Raw genomic sequence first — 13635 nt, 5'->3', positions numbered from 1 at the left:
ATGCTGTATTTCTATATAATTATTGCAACCATATTTTCTCTTTGATAGATTGAGAAACATGGGCAGACAAATAATGTTAGATTGAAAATTTACTTCACCTGAAGTTGGGGAAGAGTCATCAATTTGAACAACTTCTTGCCGTGGGTTCGATTCGAGCCAGGTGTCCCCTGTGCTTGTCGTCTTTTCTCATTACAAGCACTGGCCAGTCTCACAGTTTCGTCCGCACGTCGTTTGGGCATTTTGATCAAGAAAAACAACAAATTGTCTTATTATAAACAGCTTATAATATTGCCAGTAAATAGATTTTAATGATCAATTCTTATGTTTATACTATATTGATAATAAGGAATAGTATAAATGTATAGCCCCTTTTTTGCATAAAAAAGGCCACGTGGTTATTTTCCCCATTTCGTTTTATTTAAAATTAAATCAAAAGCGAGAATTTATAAAAATTTATATAAGAAGAAGCACTTCAATAGTTAAAACGTTTGTTATGTTTATATCTATTGATAATTTTTGGAAAAAGTTTATAACTGTAAATTGTCCCCTTTCGTATAAATAGGGCCACGTGGTTATTTTCTATTTTCGTTCATTTAAAATTCAAATCAAAAAACGAGATTTTATTAAGATTGACATATAAAGAGCACTAAATAGTTGGTAAACGTTTTAAAAATTTAATAATTTAAACTTTACAAACTAACATCCAAAAATTAAAATCTAATTTTTAAGATTTTTTACAAAATATTAAAATATGATCAGCAGCTTCCTTTCTCATAGAGTACCAGAACGAAAAGGAAGCAGCGGGCTCGCGCAGCTCCTTATATATAGTGTTCTAAATATAGCTCCAAGACTGGGCATGCGTATTGATACGCAGTTCTACTGATCGATAAATTAAGAAATGTGTCATTCATGTAAAATAAAAGAGTTTAATCTTGAATGATTAAACTTTGATATTATTTAAGAATTGAATATTCTTAAAAAGTTAGATTATTGGAAAATATGAAAATCAAATTTAGAAAAACTCAAATCATTAGTCGTTTATGTCAAGGGAGGTAACAATATCTAGACATTGTTTTATAATGGTTATAACAAGTACAGTGTACTAAATTAAACAATAAGGATATGTTTATAAAATGTTGTATTGTTTAAGGGTGTTTTTTGCTATTGTTTATAATATAACATTGTCGATATGTTTTATGAGTATACAATAAACTTTGTGTTACAACATCTTTTGTTTGAGTGTTGATATATTTAAATTGTTATATATTGATATAAATTGATAATACCTGTACGGTCCAAGATAGTTGTTGACAAATATAACATCTGTACCACATGTACCAAGGCATCGCGGGTTTGAGATCTATTGTGGAAATCATCATTATTTGAATCAAGTATTGGTTAATCCAGGATGTTGAATAATCACATGATATAATAAAGTTTACATGTAATCTAGCAAAAATAAAGTTTATCTTTTAAAAATACAGAATGTTATTTGCGTGCCTCAACCTTCTAAGTGTTAAAGTGCGCCCGGTTTTAATCATTCAAACTTTATATGCATATCAGAAAGTTGCCCCCTAAAGAATTGAGATGTGTTCCATTTATGAATGCAAATTACAGGAACAAAAACTTCTCAGGGGTTTCAATCTTGTTACGGAAAAAGCGAAAAACATAGATGGTCGCATTTTACCGAGATTAAAGACAAAAAACAAAAAACGATTAAATAAAGAGAAAAAAAATGTTAACATTATTAAAGAAAGTGAATACAAGAATCCTCACAGCTTTTACATTAGCATCAATATGATATTACCTAAATATAAATTATTCTAGTTATATGAACATCACATCTGGCTAATAGAAGCAAATGTAACACACCGACAGAATTGTGAAGAACTCAGGCAACATTAGTTAACGGCCTATCTGTTGATTACATCGCTGACAAACCATTGATGTTTTATAATCTAATGTTTCTACATTCAAAAAGGGTCCAATTTATACCTACAAAATGTCAGGATGATCACAATCATTAGAAAATCGTAAAATTATAAGTGGTACCCTCGTGGCCCAGTGATAAAGTTGGCGTGATCGAGTAGTTGACGCGTCGGATAAGTAATGTTAAGGATTGTTGACCGTTTGGGTTCAAGTCAGTGGCAAGCCGTTGTTTCCTTGAGCAAGAAACTTTACATTCATTGCTTGATACTGGTTGGTTCCAGGAACTGAATCGAGAGTGTTTCAATATGCTTATAGGTTTCAAAACAATTGAACTAAAATAAATTTGTATAAAATTTAGACTAAAACTTAAGTTGGCTGACTAAATCACTCAGCCCACACCGCCATGGGTTCAATTCCCGCCAAAAGTTTTGATTATTGTGAAAAAGCGGTCTGGCTAGCTAACAGAATGCCAGTGATTTTTCTGAGGTTTAACTCGCTCCTAACTCGAAAACACGCTGCGGCACCTCACGTCATTATCCATCAGTAAATTTGTTGGAAAAACACCATAAGTTCTACAGTGTCAGTGCGATTTTCAAGTCACAAGCACTTAATACAAAACAACGAAATTTGTCAGGGAGGATACATTGTTAAAATCACAGATGTCAGAATAAAGATATTTTAGAGCCCATTCGCTAATTAAAATCAATGAATGTCCCCGATCGGTAGTTGTAGAGAAATTCCAAATGAAAAATTAAAAATTTTTTTATTGTAAAACAAAACAATGGCCTTATTTCACTTGTTACAGCAAATTGTGTTTGGAATTAATGATATTTTACTTAAATGATTCTGTTTATTTCAGACGACATGTTATATTGATTGTGACAAACAATGCTTGAGATGACGTCATATCACACGTTTTATTTCTTTATTTCTTTACAAAATAACATCATATAATAATGACGTTATTCGAATGTTCTTAGAAACTGTGTTTAGAAAATGTATATATATTTGCTTATCGTATTGATAAATACATCTGTAAGTATATACATGTATAGTATTTCACTATTTCTACAAGTTGACGACGCAGGTACACATGAAGTAAGTTTAGAGAGCATTTCCGTTCATGTTTGATTTCATTATACATCAAGATTATGGAAGAACCTTGAAAGAAACCAATTTGTAGGCGTGGTCCGGGGACTACATTGCCATAGCTGAATTTTAGGAGTATTTTAGACTTAATATCAAAAGGCAGAGAACACATTTTTTGCATCATTTTGGTTACATTGAAAACTTCTTTCCATCAATAAAAACATGACCATTTATAGCGATTGGCAAAAAGAGATTCTTTCGTTAGAACTGATTTATCATTTTCTACATTTTTGGCCCTACACATCTACCGCCTTTAAGCAAGTCTCACACAGAACACACGGCTTATACGGTATACAACTGAACCAACCTTGGCGTTATCCGAGTTACACTAGGGCCATTCGAGTGTATCCGTGTAAACCGTGTATCATTTTTTAAACTTTTAAAAAAACTGGCACGGATGTCGTGTATGTGCATGATCGTATAAATGACCGTACAATACCGTATGAGACCGTTTATACAACCGTATTTGAAGTGAGCTCAACCGTGTCAAGATCGTATATAAATCGTACGGAAACGTTCGAAACCGTCCCAAGTCCTACAACCATCACCCGATTTACACTGTAATGTCACACGATCACTCTACGATTAAGACTAATGCACACACGGTTTCATACGATTGCCATACGACCAATACGGTTCAAGTACGATTCATACATGCCAGACACGGTATAGCACTAAGAAGCTAAGAAGTTAGTATCGCATGCATGCGTTATTTTATCTGTTATCATATACTTTGTAAGAGTGAACCTTGATGAATTTGAGCACATTGGCGTGTGAAAAAAGATAGAAGTCAATCTGGTCTATAAAACATAGGTTTGCGGGGGGGGGGGGCTCTACCAATTTGTTTGATAGGAGGGAGGTAGGCTTATGTCCTACCTTTATTTTTTGATTGGGGGCTTTTGTCCTACCCGTATATTTCAGGGGGGAGGGCTTTTGTCTAACATGTCATTTTTAGATTGGGATCTTTTGTCCGGGTTTTTTTTGTCTTACAGATATCCATCAATGCGTCATTTGACTTTAGAGAGAACAACACATTTTCGCTCCCCTAAGACCCCCCCCCCCACTCCTTTGAGGCCTCAAATAGTGAAAAATGTCCAATTCAGGCCACAAACACTTATTTTTGTTTGAGAAATGTTGTTAAAAATGACCACTATTTCGGCGCCACCCTTATCAAAAAGGCACATCAAGGGGGTGCCAGGCGGGAGATGACAGTACAATTTTTGACTTGTGAGCGACTGAAAAGCCTTTTACTTTATCTCATTTAATTGAGAAGTTGCAGCACGTTGAAATCAGTTTTGATGGAAAAATACAACGAACAATAGTGATTTTTTGCCAATTTTGAGACGTACCCTCGTTGCCCTGGTAACAGGAAACATAAGAATGGACACGCTGTTACAGAAGCTAAAGTCCAGTCAACATTTGTGCAGATTGATCAGTATTTAAGCCTTTTTATGTAATTTCATGGCAATTTGAACTTGTAAGACGCTGCTGTTCAATGAAAACAGCCATTTTTCACAAAATACATAAGGGTTATAGGTTAAATGGGTGTGAAAAAGGTTGTGAATGCAGTACACGGTTTAATATATTTCAATATGTTTAATATGTACATTGAATTATATAGATGGTTTAAGATAAATAAGTAGATTTCTACGGAAGCATTGCCACTATTGTTTTCATTTTCTCTATAATTAAATGTATATTAGTAGTGCGGGTCAATGTTCACACTAATTGAATCAATAAATTACTAACAAACAAGACATATCTATGCAGAGACATTTTAGGAATTTCTCTTCTGTCGCATTCATTCATTCGTTCGTTCGTTCGTTCGTTCATTCATTCATTCATTCATTTATTCATTCATTCATTCATTTATTTATGCATTCATTCATTCATTCATTCAATTATTCATTCATTCAATTTGATTCTATTTATTTGTTTGTTCATTTAGATTCTATTTATTTGTTTGTTCATTTAGATTGTACTTGTTTGTTTGTTTATTTAGTTTATATTTATTTGTTCATTTATTTATTTACATTATGTTTTTTTATTTGTTGATTTAGATTATGTTTGTTTGATTATGAAGATTCTGCTTGTTTGTTTATCAAGATTCTGTTTGTTTGTTTGCATAAGAAACTTAGATAATGTTTCAGATTAATCTTTATTTGTTTAATTGGATTTTGTTTGTTTGCTTGTTTATGTATACATAACGATATGACATCCATCTCACTGTAAAACAACCATGCAAAGACATCTCATTTCAAACACTAACTTTGACATACAGAAGATCTGCATACCAGATTCCACCATTTTTTTCTATTTGATTTTAGACAGAATCTAATTCAAAATGGCATTTTGTGTTCTGTATAATATTAGCAACGCACATGTATAGCGCGTTCCGAACGGATGATCATATTCAAGTGCTACAAAATAAAATCAAAATATTCTTAAATGCTAAATATAACATATAACTTTTCTTGGTGTGATATGATATGATATCATTTTATAAAAATAATTCCAGAAATAATAAAATACAAAATAACAATATCAAGCTACTTCTTAAATCATCCGGAATATATATTTCAAGAAACAATTTATTTTCTCAAAATATATTCTCAAGTAATTATCAATTTATAGCCTAACCTATCCTTTATTCCCTACTTTTACATTTCAACAATCTCTTATCCTACATTTCCTTTCCGAATAAAATCATTCATAAAGAAGTAACACATCAATTATTTGTCTTTTAAATATAGCATCCTTAGAACAAGATATCCGAGAACTATTTGTACAACTAGCTCTATATAAGTAGTATTATCAGTTTTGTATAAGATAAAATTGTTAGGGTGAGTATTGATGTTATAAATGTAAAGGGAGGTAAAAAAAGAAGAAGTTTGTCTGTAAGCATAGCTTTTTTTACAGAGACATAGATATGTCCCTGGTTTTGGTTATTTTCTAGGCTTATGTTTGTTGTGCTTTTGAATTTCTGGTTTAATATTATTTATGTGAGTTTTTTGTTCTGTTTTTTTCTTCTTCTTCATTTAAAAACCAACAAAAACAAACATTATTGTATTTTTTCAGTTAGTATATATATTCCGTGACAATTGAATGGAGGTTAATAATCACCACTCTGTACTTAGAAATTAGCTTTTAAGATTTATGAAAAAAACAGACCATTGCTGGTGCTTGACTGGGGTCTGTTTTCCACAGGGAAAGCTATGGCATATATATAATCTTATCAATATAGATCCTAATAATTGATAATTGAAACAAACATGTTGTGGACAATGGTTATTACTTTTAATTTGCAATCGGGTGTAAATTGCCACGCTTATGCGGTGCTCTTGTTTTTCATTACTTTTATCTTTTTTCTTCTTCTTCTACTTCTTTATTTTTCACGAGATGTCGCACCGAAACAGTATAGGTCATATAACTTTCCAGCTTTACCGGTGCAGGGAGACCTCAAGTACCCTTTCTTGTATTATTTCAGGCTCGTACAGGAACCTCAGTAGAACCATCAAAGTTATGTTAACAATGAAAAAATTCAAATTTCCTGTCGGAATTCGAACCCATAGTGATGGGGCTAGTGGTTCAAAGTCAATCAATCGGACGCCTTTAATAATCTTGCTGTTATAATGCTTTATTTCTATGGTTGTTACGTTGCAAATTCTCATGTTTTAAGTGTGCAGTATGAACTCTATAGCCAAATTGTGATATAAATTAAAAACCCCTAAACGGCTTAGCCTGTTAACATCTTAACTTTACTTCAATTATTGTACTCGAAGCCTTTAAACTACTGTCAACAAACAAGACTCGCATTATGCCACCGATACAAGTCAGACCTGTCTACTCACTCAACTGTGCAATCTGGCCAGGTTCGATACAACATAAATATGAGTTTTAAATATCTATTTCAGCTCAGTTTTGAAACACGTTTCCGCAACTTATCTATCAATATTGCGCTCCCTTGAAATTACAGTACCGGTGTCATATAACAACATGGTCGTGGCCCGAGTGGGGCTCGAACTCACGATCCCTAGGCAGAGAGATAGACACGGTAACCAAAAATACTTGTAGTAATGTGAGCCTCTAGCTTGTACACGTCATGGCTAAATTTAATTTGCAACACCTACTTCAAATATGTTTTGCATATTAATGCGACCTGGTCACATATATGTATGAAACATGCTTTCCGCCACTGTTAATAATTGATATTTGAAAAAGAGGAGTTGCTATAAGTTATTTCAGGGGAGTTAACTAGAGTTACATATTAGAAATAAATTTAGTTATATAGCTTGTTGACCTCTTCTCTTTTAAATGTAAAAAACAGCTCGATATGACGCGACGGCCAGGTCCACAGTTACAGCTCGACAAGAACAATAACAGAATGACGCAACGGTCGAACAATGAATAAAAAAATGCAATAGGTCAAAAACTAGGATTAATTCATAAAATCAAGATAAACCTTTTCAAATGCTAACATGTTTAAATTGTTTCCCCAGTTAGAAGTAAACTATTGACGCGTGCCTGTTCAATACTCCACGCATTATAATTTTGTTTAATGGACCGAGTACAGTATACACTATACAGCATTGACGGGGTATAAAGTAAAAATTTGGGACATTAAACAGTATATAACGTAGATAGAGTCACGACTTCTTTTCTCTATTTTTATCTCCTTTTTTGTCTTTTTGCTCATGTTTCCATTTAAATAAGTTATTTTCCGATGACTGATTTAAGAATGTACAAGGTCATCAGACTGCCTGAAAATCAGAGCTATTTAAACCCGGTCGACATTTCATTACAGTTTATTCTGCATGCGACCATCTCTGGTTAATTTTCATATTTAATGCCAGTCTGAGGCGACAGTAAACCACTAAATTATTTAACAAGTGTACAGCCGAATTTAAAAATGGTGATGACAGAATCTATAAAAGAGACGCTGATAACATGGAACAGCGCTGTAGAATTTCATAATTCCGGAAATTACAATGAGGCAATAGAAAATTATTATAAAATACAAGTAGTGTCGGCAAGAATGCGTTATAACATGGCATGTGCTGAAATCAAACTAGACAACGAACTTGCAGCTATCGAGGTAAGTTTTTTTTTAATTTTTATTGCTGTATGTTAAAGATTTGTATAAAATACATAGATATACAAGCTTAAAAATATGCAAGTGTTCGAAAGGTAAAGTCAACGATGGTGGTTATTATTGAATCTGAATCCTAACTTAGCACACTCTCTTCAACCAACTTGTCGATCTTTCTATCTTGACAAAACTTTTTTCTTAAATTTAGGGAGAAATTCAAAATATGTACACGCTGAATAGCAAATAATGCAGAGCACGATCAGACGGAACTGGTCACGTGGGTAGATTCATTCATTCATTCATTTATTCATTTATTTATTATTTATTCATTCATTCATTCATTCATTCATTAATTCATTCATTTATTCATTCATTCATTTATTTTTTATTTATTTATTTATTTATTTATTTATTTATTTATTTATTTATTTATTTATTCATTTATTTATTTATTTATTTATTTATTTATTTATTTATTTATTTATTTATTTATTTATTTATTTATTTATTTATTCATTTATTTATTCATTTATTTATTTATTTATTTATTTATTTATTTATTTTAATTCTTCCAGGCATGCTTTCTGTAAATTATAATATTCGTAATTATGCATTTGACAAGCAGGTTTATTATAATGAGAGCATATTTTTTGAAGTAAGAAAAACATTATTTAAACGTTGTTAAGTATTTTTTAAATTTCTTTTTCTTTCTATTTGGTAATGAAGTTAATTTTCTACTAAATTTGACAGGGTGTATTTTTTATACCCAGTCAAACTGAGCGCTTCCAGCGATCTGTGAATAAAAAACTATTAAATGGACGATGGGAGAAATGTTTCAATTATTATAAGGTTGAAGTAAATCCTTTCTAAAACTGATAATAAGTATAGGCTTCGTACATGTCACATTAACCTGAACAAATATTGTGTTTTCATTTCGTGATATGTATGACATAACCTTTTTTTTCTTTATATAAAAATGTATTGTATATTGCATATACACACGAAATTAATGACTAAGTTAATATTTGCTTTAAAATGTTTTTACTCTAAATTGTTCAAACTAGCAAAGAAAAAAAAACACAATGTTTCACACAAATCTTAAAATAGTTACTAGTTTTTGAACAGTTGGTATTTATTAAAAAAGAAATTAAAAAAGCATCATATAATAGAAGCCGTGTTTAAAAGTCAGTGAAGGAAGTGTATATAGAAATATAGAAATATTTTCACCGCGCTTATTGCATTCATATAGACAATATTCAAATATTTACAATAAATAAACATTCTTTATTTAAAAAAGGTGCATATAAAATTCTAGACAGGGGAGAATTGCAATGAAAGCAGAAAATAGATTTTTGAAAATTGCAAACATAGTCAGATAGAGTCTGTTCATTAGAGATAATTAACATTGCCATAGTTCTCAATCCCCACGACCCCCACCCCTCTACCACATCGAGTAATATTAAATCCCCAATAGTAAAAGGCGTAGAGCATATTGAACAAGTGTTGGTTCAATACTGAATTTATTGAACGAGGTGAATACAATTATATTATACGAGCCTCTGGCGAGCTTATTTCTATTTTATTGAAATGAGTTCAATAAATTCACTAATGAAACTACGCAAATATAATATTCTATTTGTCACATATCCAAAATAAAGAATTTTCGCTTTGTTTGTATAACGCAAATGACGTCACGTCAAGATATATACACAACTGTGCAACAACATTTTTACGGCATCAATGATATAGAATAATATAACGAGCCACATTCTCTTGTTTTCAACGTTTGTTTTATGACACTGACCAAAAGACGAAAAAAAGGAAAAAAGTAATTATATTATTAAACATAATCATCGACACAGAAAATAGCATTGTTACTATAAACTTAGGCAAGCAAATGTATCTTATTATGTAAATGACGTCACAGTTGACGTCGTTATTGCGTTCGTTTCGGAATTACTCTAGATCTACCATAAGTTCTTGCATAAGTTACATGATTTTGGGAAGTAGTGATGACGTTGTTTTAGGGGAGAAAACTCTGCACTACCATCTTCCATACATTTATACATATTACGCTTTTTGGTTTTTTACAGAATCTGACGATGGCCATCGAGCAAGACAAATATTTAGCTGTCGCATTCTTTCTACGAGGAACCTTGTACCTACAACGTAACAGGTTAATATTTTATTTTATTCAAGTGACGTCAACTTTAAAGTTTCACAAAAGTTACTCATTGGTCAATTATGTACTACTCTGTTTACAAATTGCTTCTTTTCTGACAGGTAAAGGTCAAATCTTAAGGTCGCAAGTATCTAACATTAATTCAAAGTTTTCTAAAAGTTACTCATTGGTCAATCACCTGAAATGACAAAAAATTCAAATCACATCTTCTGGCATCCAACGTGCTCTAAAAACCATTATTTAAACGTTATCAAATTCATGCTTGCCTATTCTAATGAAGTAAGAAATACTAGTATTTGTTCCCGAGGTATAACGTGCCTTTCACAAAACTAGATAAGAAAACACATACATTAGTTTTATCATAATGATTTTATATTATATTTTCAAGCATCGGAAATTCTATATCCGACCTTGAGATGACACGTGCATTGTTACGAGGAAACACGTTTATAGACTATAAGCCACTAGGTCTACTTATAAGAATTAATAGTTTTCAGGTAAGAAGATTTGCACGTTATTTAAAACCGTCTAGGTCCTAAATTTATAATATTAAATTTGTGAACATTAAAAGTTCGCCTAACATTTAAAATTGATAAGAAACAGTTACATATAAGCTAAGAAAGAACATTAGATATTATATTTAAATGTGTCTTGAAAAATTAAAAGTAGTTTATAAAGTTAAACTATTTTATGTATCATTTTATGCATCACATTCAAATGAACTGTGAGCATTTGACCGTGGTCTATAAATCACGTGGTCTATAAACCACATGAGCAAACTGCTATAGTAAAATCTTGTCATTTCACTGCATTCCGAATATATATTATATTTTTTTACGAAAATTCACGGAATTCACCGAGTCTGTACGATCCACTCATGTACGAAATACCACTGTATAATAACTTTGATACAGATTATCAAATGAGGCCGGCAACGATTTTCAACTCTTTTTGTTTATTTCCAGGTCAAACATAATCTTGCACTGGCCTACATTAAAGCAGAAAGAATGTCAGACGCACGTGCACTTCTTCTAGAAGCGTTTCATGACGCAGAAGATCTTCAGAAGAAATCCATCAACGCGTCATTGGAGAGATTTGATGTATGTATGAAATGATATATATTATAATTATGTAAAATTAAGTGGGTGTGAAAAAGGTTGTGAATGCATTACATGGTTTAGTAGATTTCAATATGTTATGTATATATAGATGGTTTAAAGTGAATAATTTAATTTCTGCGGAAGCTTATCAGTTCCGCATTGACAATTTTTGTTGTTGTTATTTTTCCACACTTTTAAATTTACACTTTTAATAATAACATTAATACTTTAATATTTAAATTGTACAAAGAATGCAAAAAAGAACGTTTCAAAATTTCCTGGGAGGAATCAAATATGTATTTTTTCATGTATTTAGATATCATTGACCTAAATTTTATCCTTTTGCAGAATGGTGACGCTGATCTTATACAAACTATGAACGTGTCCCCTGACAGAGTGTTTGCTCCGCCCAAATCCGTGACCAAAAACATCAGAAAACCGGGTATTGTTAGGAAGGCCAAAGTTGTGTCTGCTGCAAATGCAGATGATAGAAACGCAGCGTTCGAGGGTTCTAAACGAGTAAGATTATTTTTTAGATATCTCTGAAATATGGAAAATATACTTTTATTTCCTGACATTTTTTTTAGAATAATCTGATCTGTATGAACAATGTATTTTATTATATTAAACATTAAAATATGTTAACAGTACTGGGTATATTGTAAAATTAACATGCGAACAAATGTTTATAAGCGTTTTTGAAATCGTATTTCCATGTGAAGTTAAAATAATACAATAACATAATTTTAAATTGCATTGCAGGTGCGCGAGTTAAAAATGAAACCTGTTTCAACCGACAAAACAGTCAACCCTTTGAAACGTTTCATTAAACGTCACTCCCAGAGTAACCTTACAAATCACGAGAAAGTAAAAGGACCTCCAGAATTCAAGGGCATGAAATCGAGCAAGTCAATGAGCGACCTATGCGCAGACCTTAGCGCAGACGACAGTTCAGTTCTCACCGGAAGTAGCTGTGCATTTGTGATAATTAATCGTTTATTTCAGAAAAGAACTTCCGGTTCTACAGATATCCTGACAAATACTCAAATCAAACAAAAAATGCAGGTTGTTGGGAGCGATGTGAAGTCATTTCCGTTCTCGGGAATGAAAAAACTGTTACAAAATAAAAAGAAAGTTTGCACGTGCTTAGCATCTCGTAATGAGAAGATTCCGCTGTTTGTAATGAAAGGTAGTGGATCTGTAGTTGACAATAGCCAATCACGCATTCAAACGGATGGAATTAATAATGGAGTTGAACAAAAACAAAACATAAACCATGAAATAACCGCATATGAAAAGCTGGCTTTTCAATCAAAGAACCATAAAAATTCTTTCGGATCGGCATTCGGAAATTATTTCAATAATTATTGTATAAACCATACATTATCCTCGTCACGTGATGTCCTCACTGCTATCGTCACGCCCACTGAACATGAAAATAACGCAGATACCACGGAAACTCCCCTAGCTCATTCAAACAAAGTCGAGACAGATTCTTTTACAGGATCTGAAACAACCGACCATGGTACACAAACTGATGACGAATTTTGCAATAGAACTGATAAACTAGAAAAAACGAAAACACGGAAGCCCCGCCCACCTCCGCCTTCATATCCTCCGCCCCCTTTGCCTCCTTCGGTGTTAATTTATGTTTGATAATGTTATATTGTGTATACTATATATAAATGTGATAGTTGAGGCCATCTTATTGATTCTGACATTTCGAGGTTACCAGTGATGATAAAGTATTTAAAATGTATTACAGTGACAGATAGAAACATTCGCAGTCAAATAATAAAGGGTATGAATTATATTCTTTGTGTTATTTTGAATTGATGGAATAAAACAAAATCTGGTTAGGTACACAGTATACTGTCCCTTTCAAATCATTTCAAATATGTGACAGAGTTTATAAATGTGTAAGCAAATTAACATTAGACGTATAATATTGGATCAACGTTCAAATTTTACACGTTTGATTTTGGGTTATTATTTTATATCTATTTATATTTTTAATAAAGATATATGATAAATAAGGTTACAAATATGAGACTATCTGGACGGTCAAATACGAAATAAAGGTGACCAATAATGAGAAAAAAACAGAGCCTATATGCAATGAAACGCAACTATTTGATTAATCAAGGTCGCTACATGTTTTTGCTGTTTGTTGTTGTTGTTTTATT

At 32.0% G+C, this 13635-nt stretch overlaps 1 protein-coding gene across 1 annotated transcript; it reads left to right on the top strand.

Moving 5' to 3' along the window:
• Positions 1-7888: 7888 nt before the first annotated feature.
• Positions 7889-13142, top strand: LOC132744787 (uncharacterized). The gene is made up of 6 exons (XM_060733567.1): positions 7889-8173; positions 10261-10343; positions 10738-10846; positions 11315-11449; positions 11798-11968; positions 12212-13142. Exons 1-6 carry the CDS (start codon positions 7988-7990, stop codon positions 13103-13105), a joined length of 1578 nt encoding a protein of 525 aa, XP_060589550.1. The 5' UTR covers positions 7889-7987; the 3' UTR covers positions 13106-13142.
• The last annotated feature ends 493 nt before the right edge of the window (positions 13143-13635 follow it).

This window comes from Ruditapes philippinarum, unplaced genomic scaffold (assembly GCF_026571515.1).
Source record: "Ruditapes philippinarum isolate M1 unplaced genomic scaffold, ASM2657151v2 ctg251_1_1_1_1, whole genome shotgun sequence".
Taxonomy (NCBI): Eukaryota; Metazoa; Mollusca; class Bivalvia; order Venerida; family Veneridae; genus Ruditapes; species Ruditapes philippinarum.
This window is presented reverse-complemented; position numbering and strand designations above follow the sequence as displayed.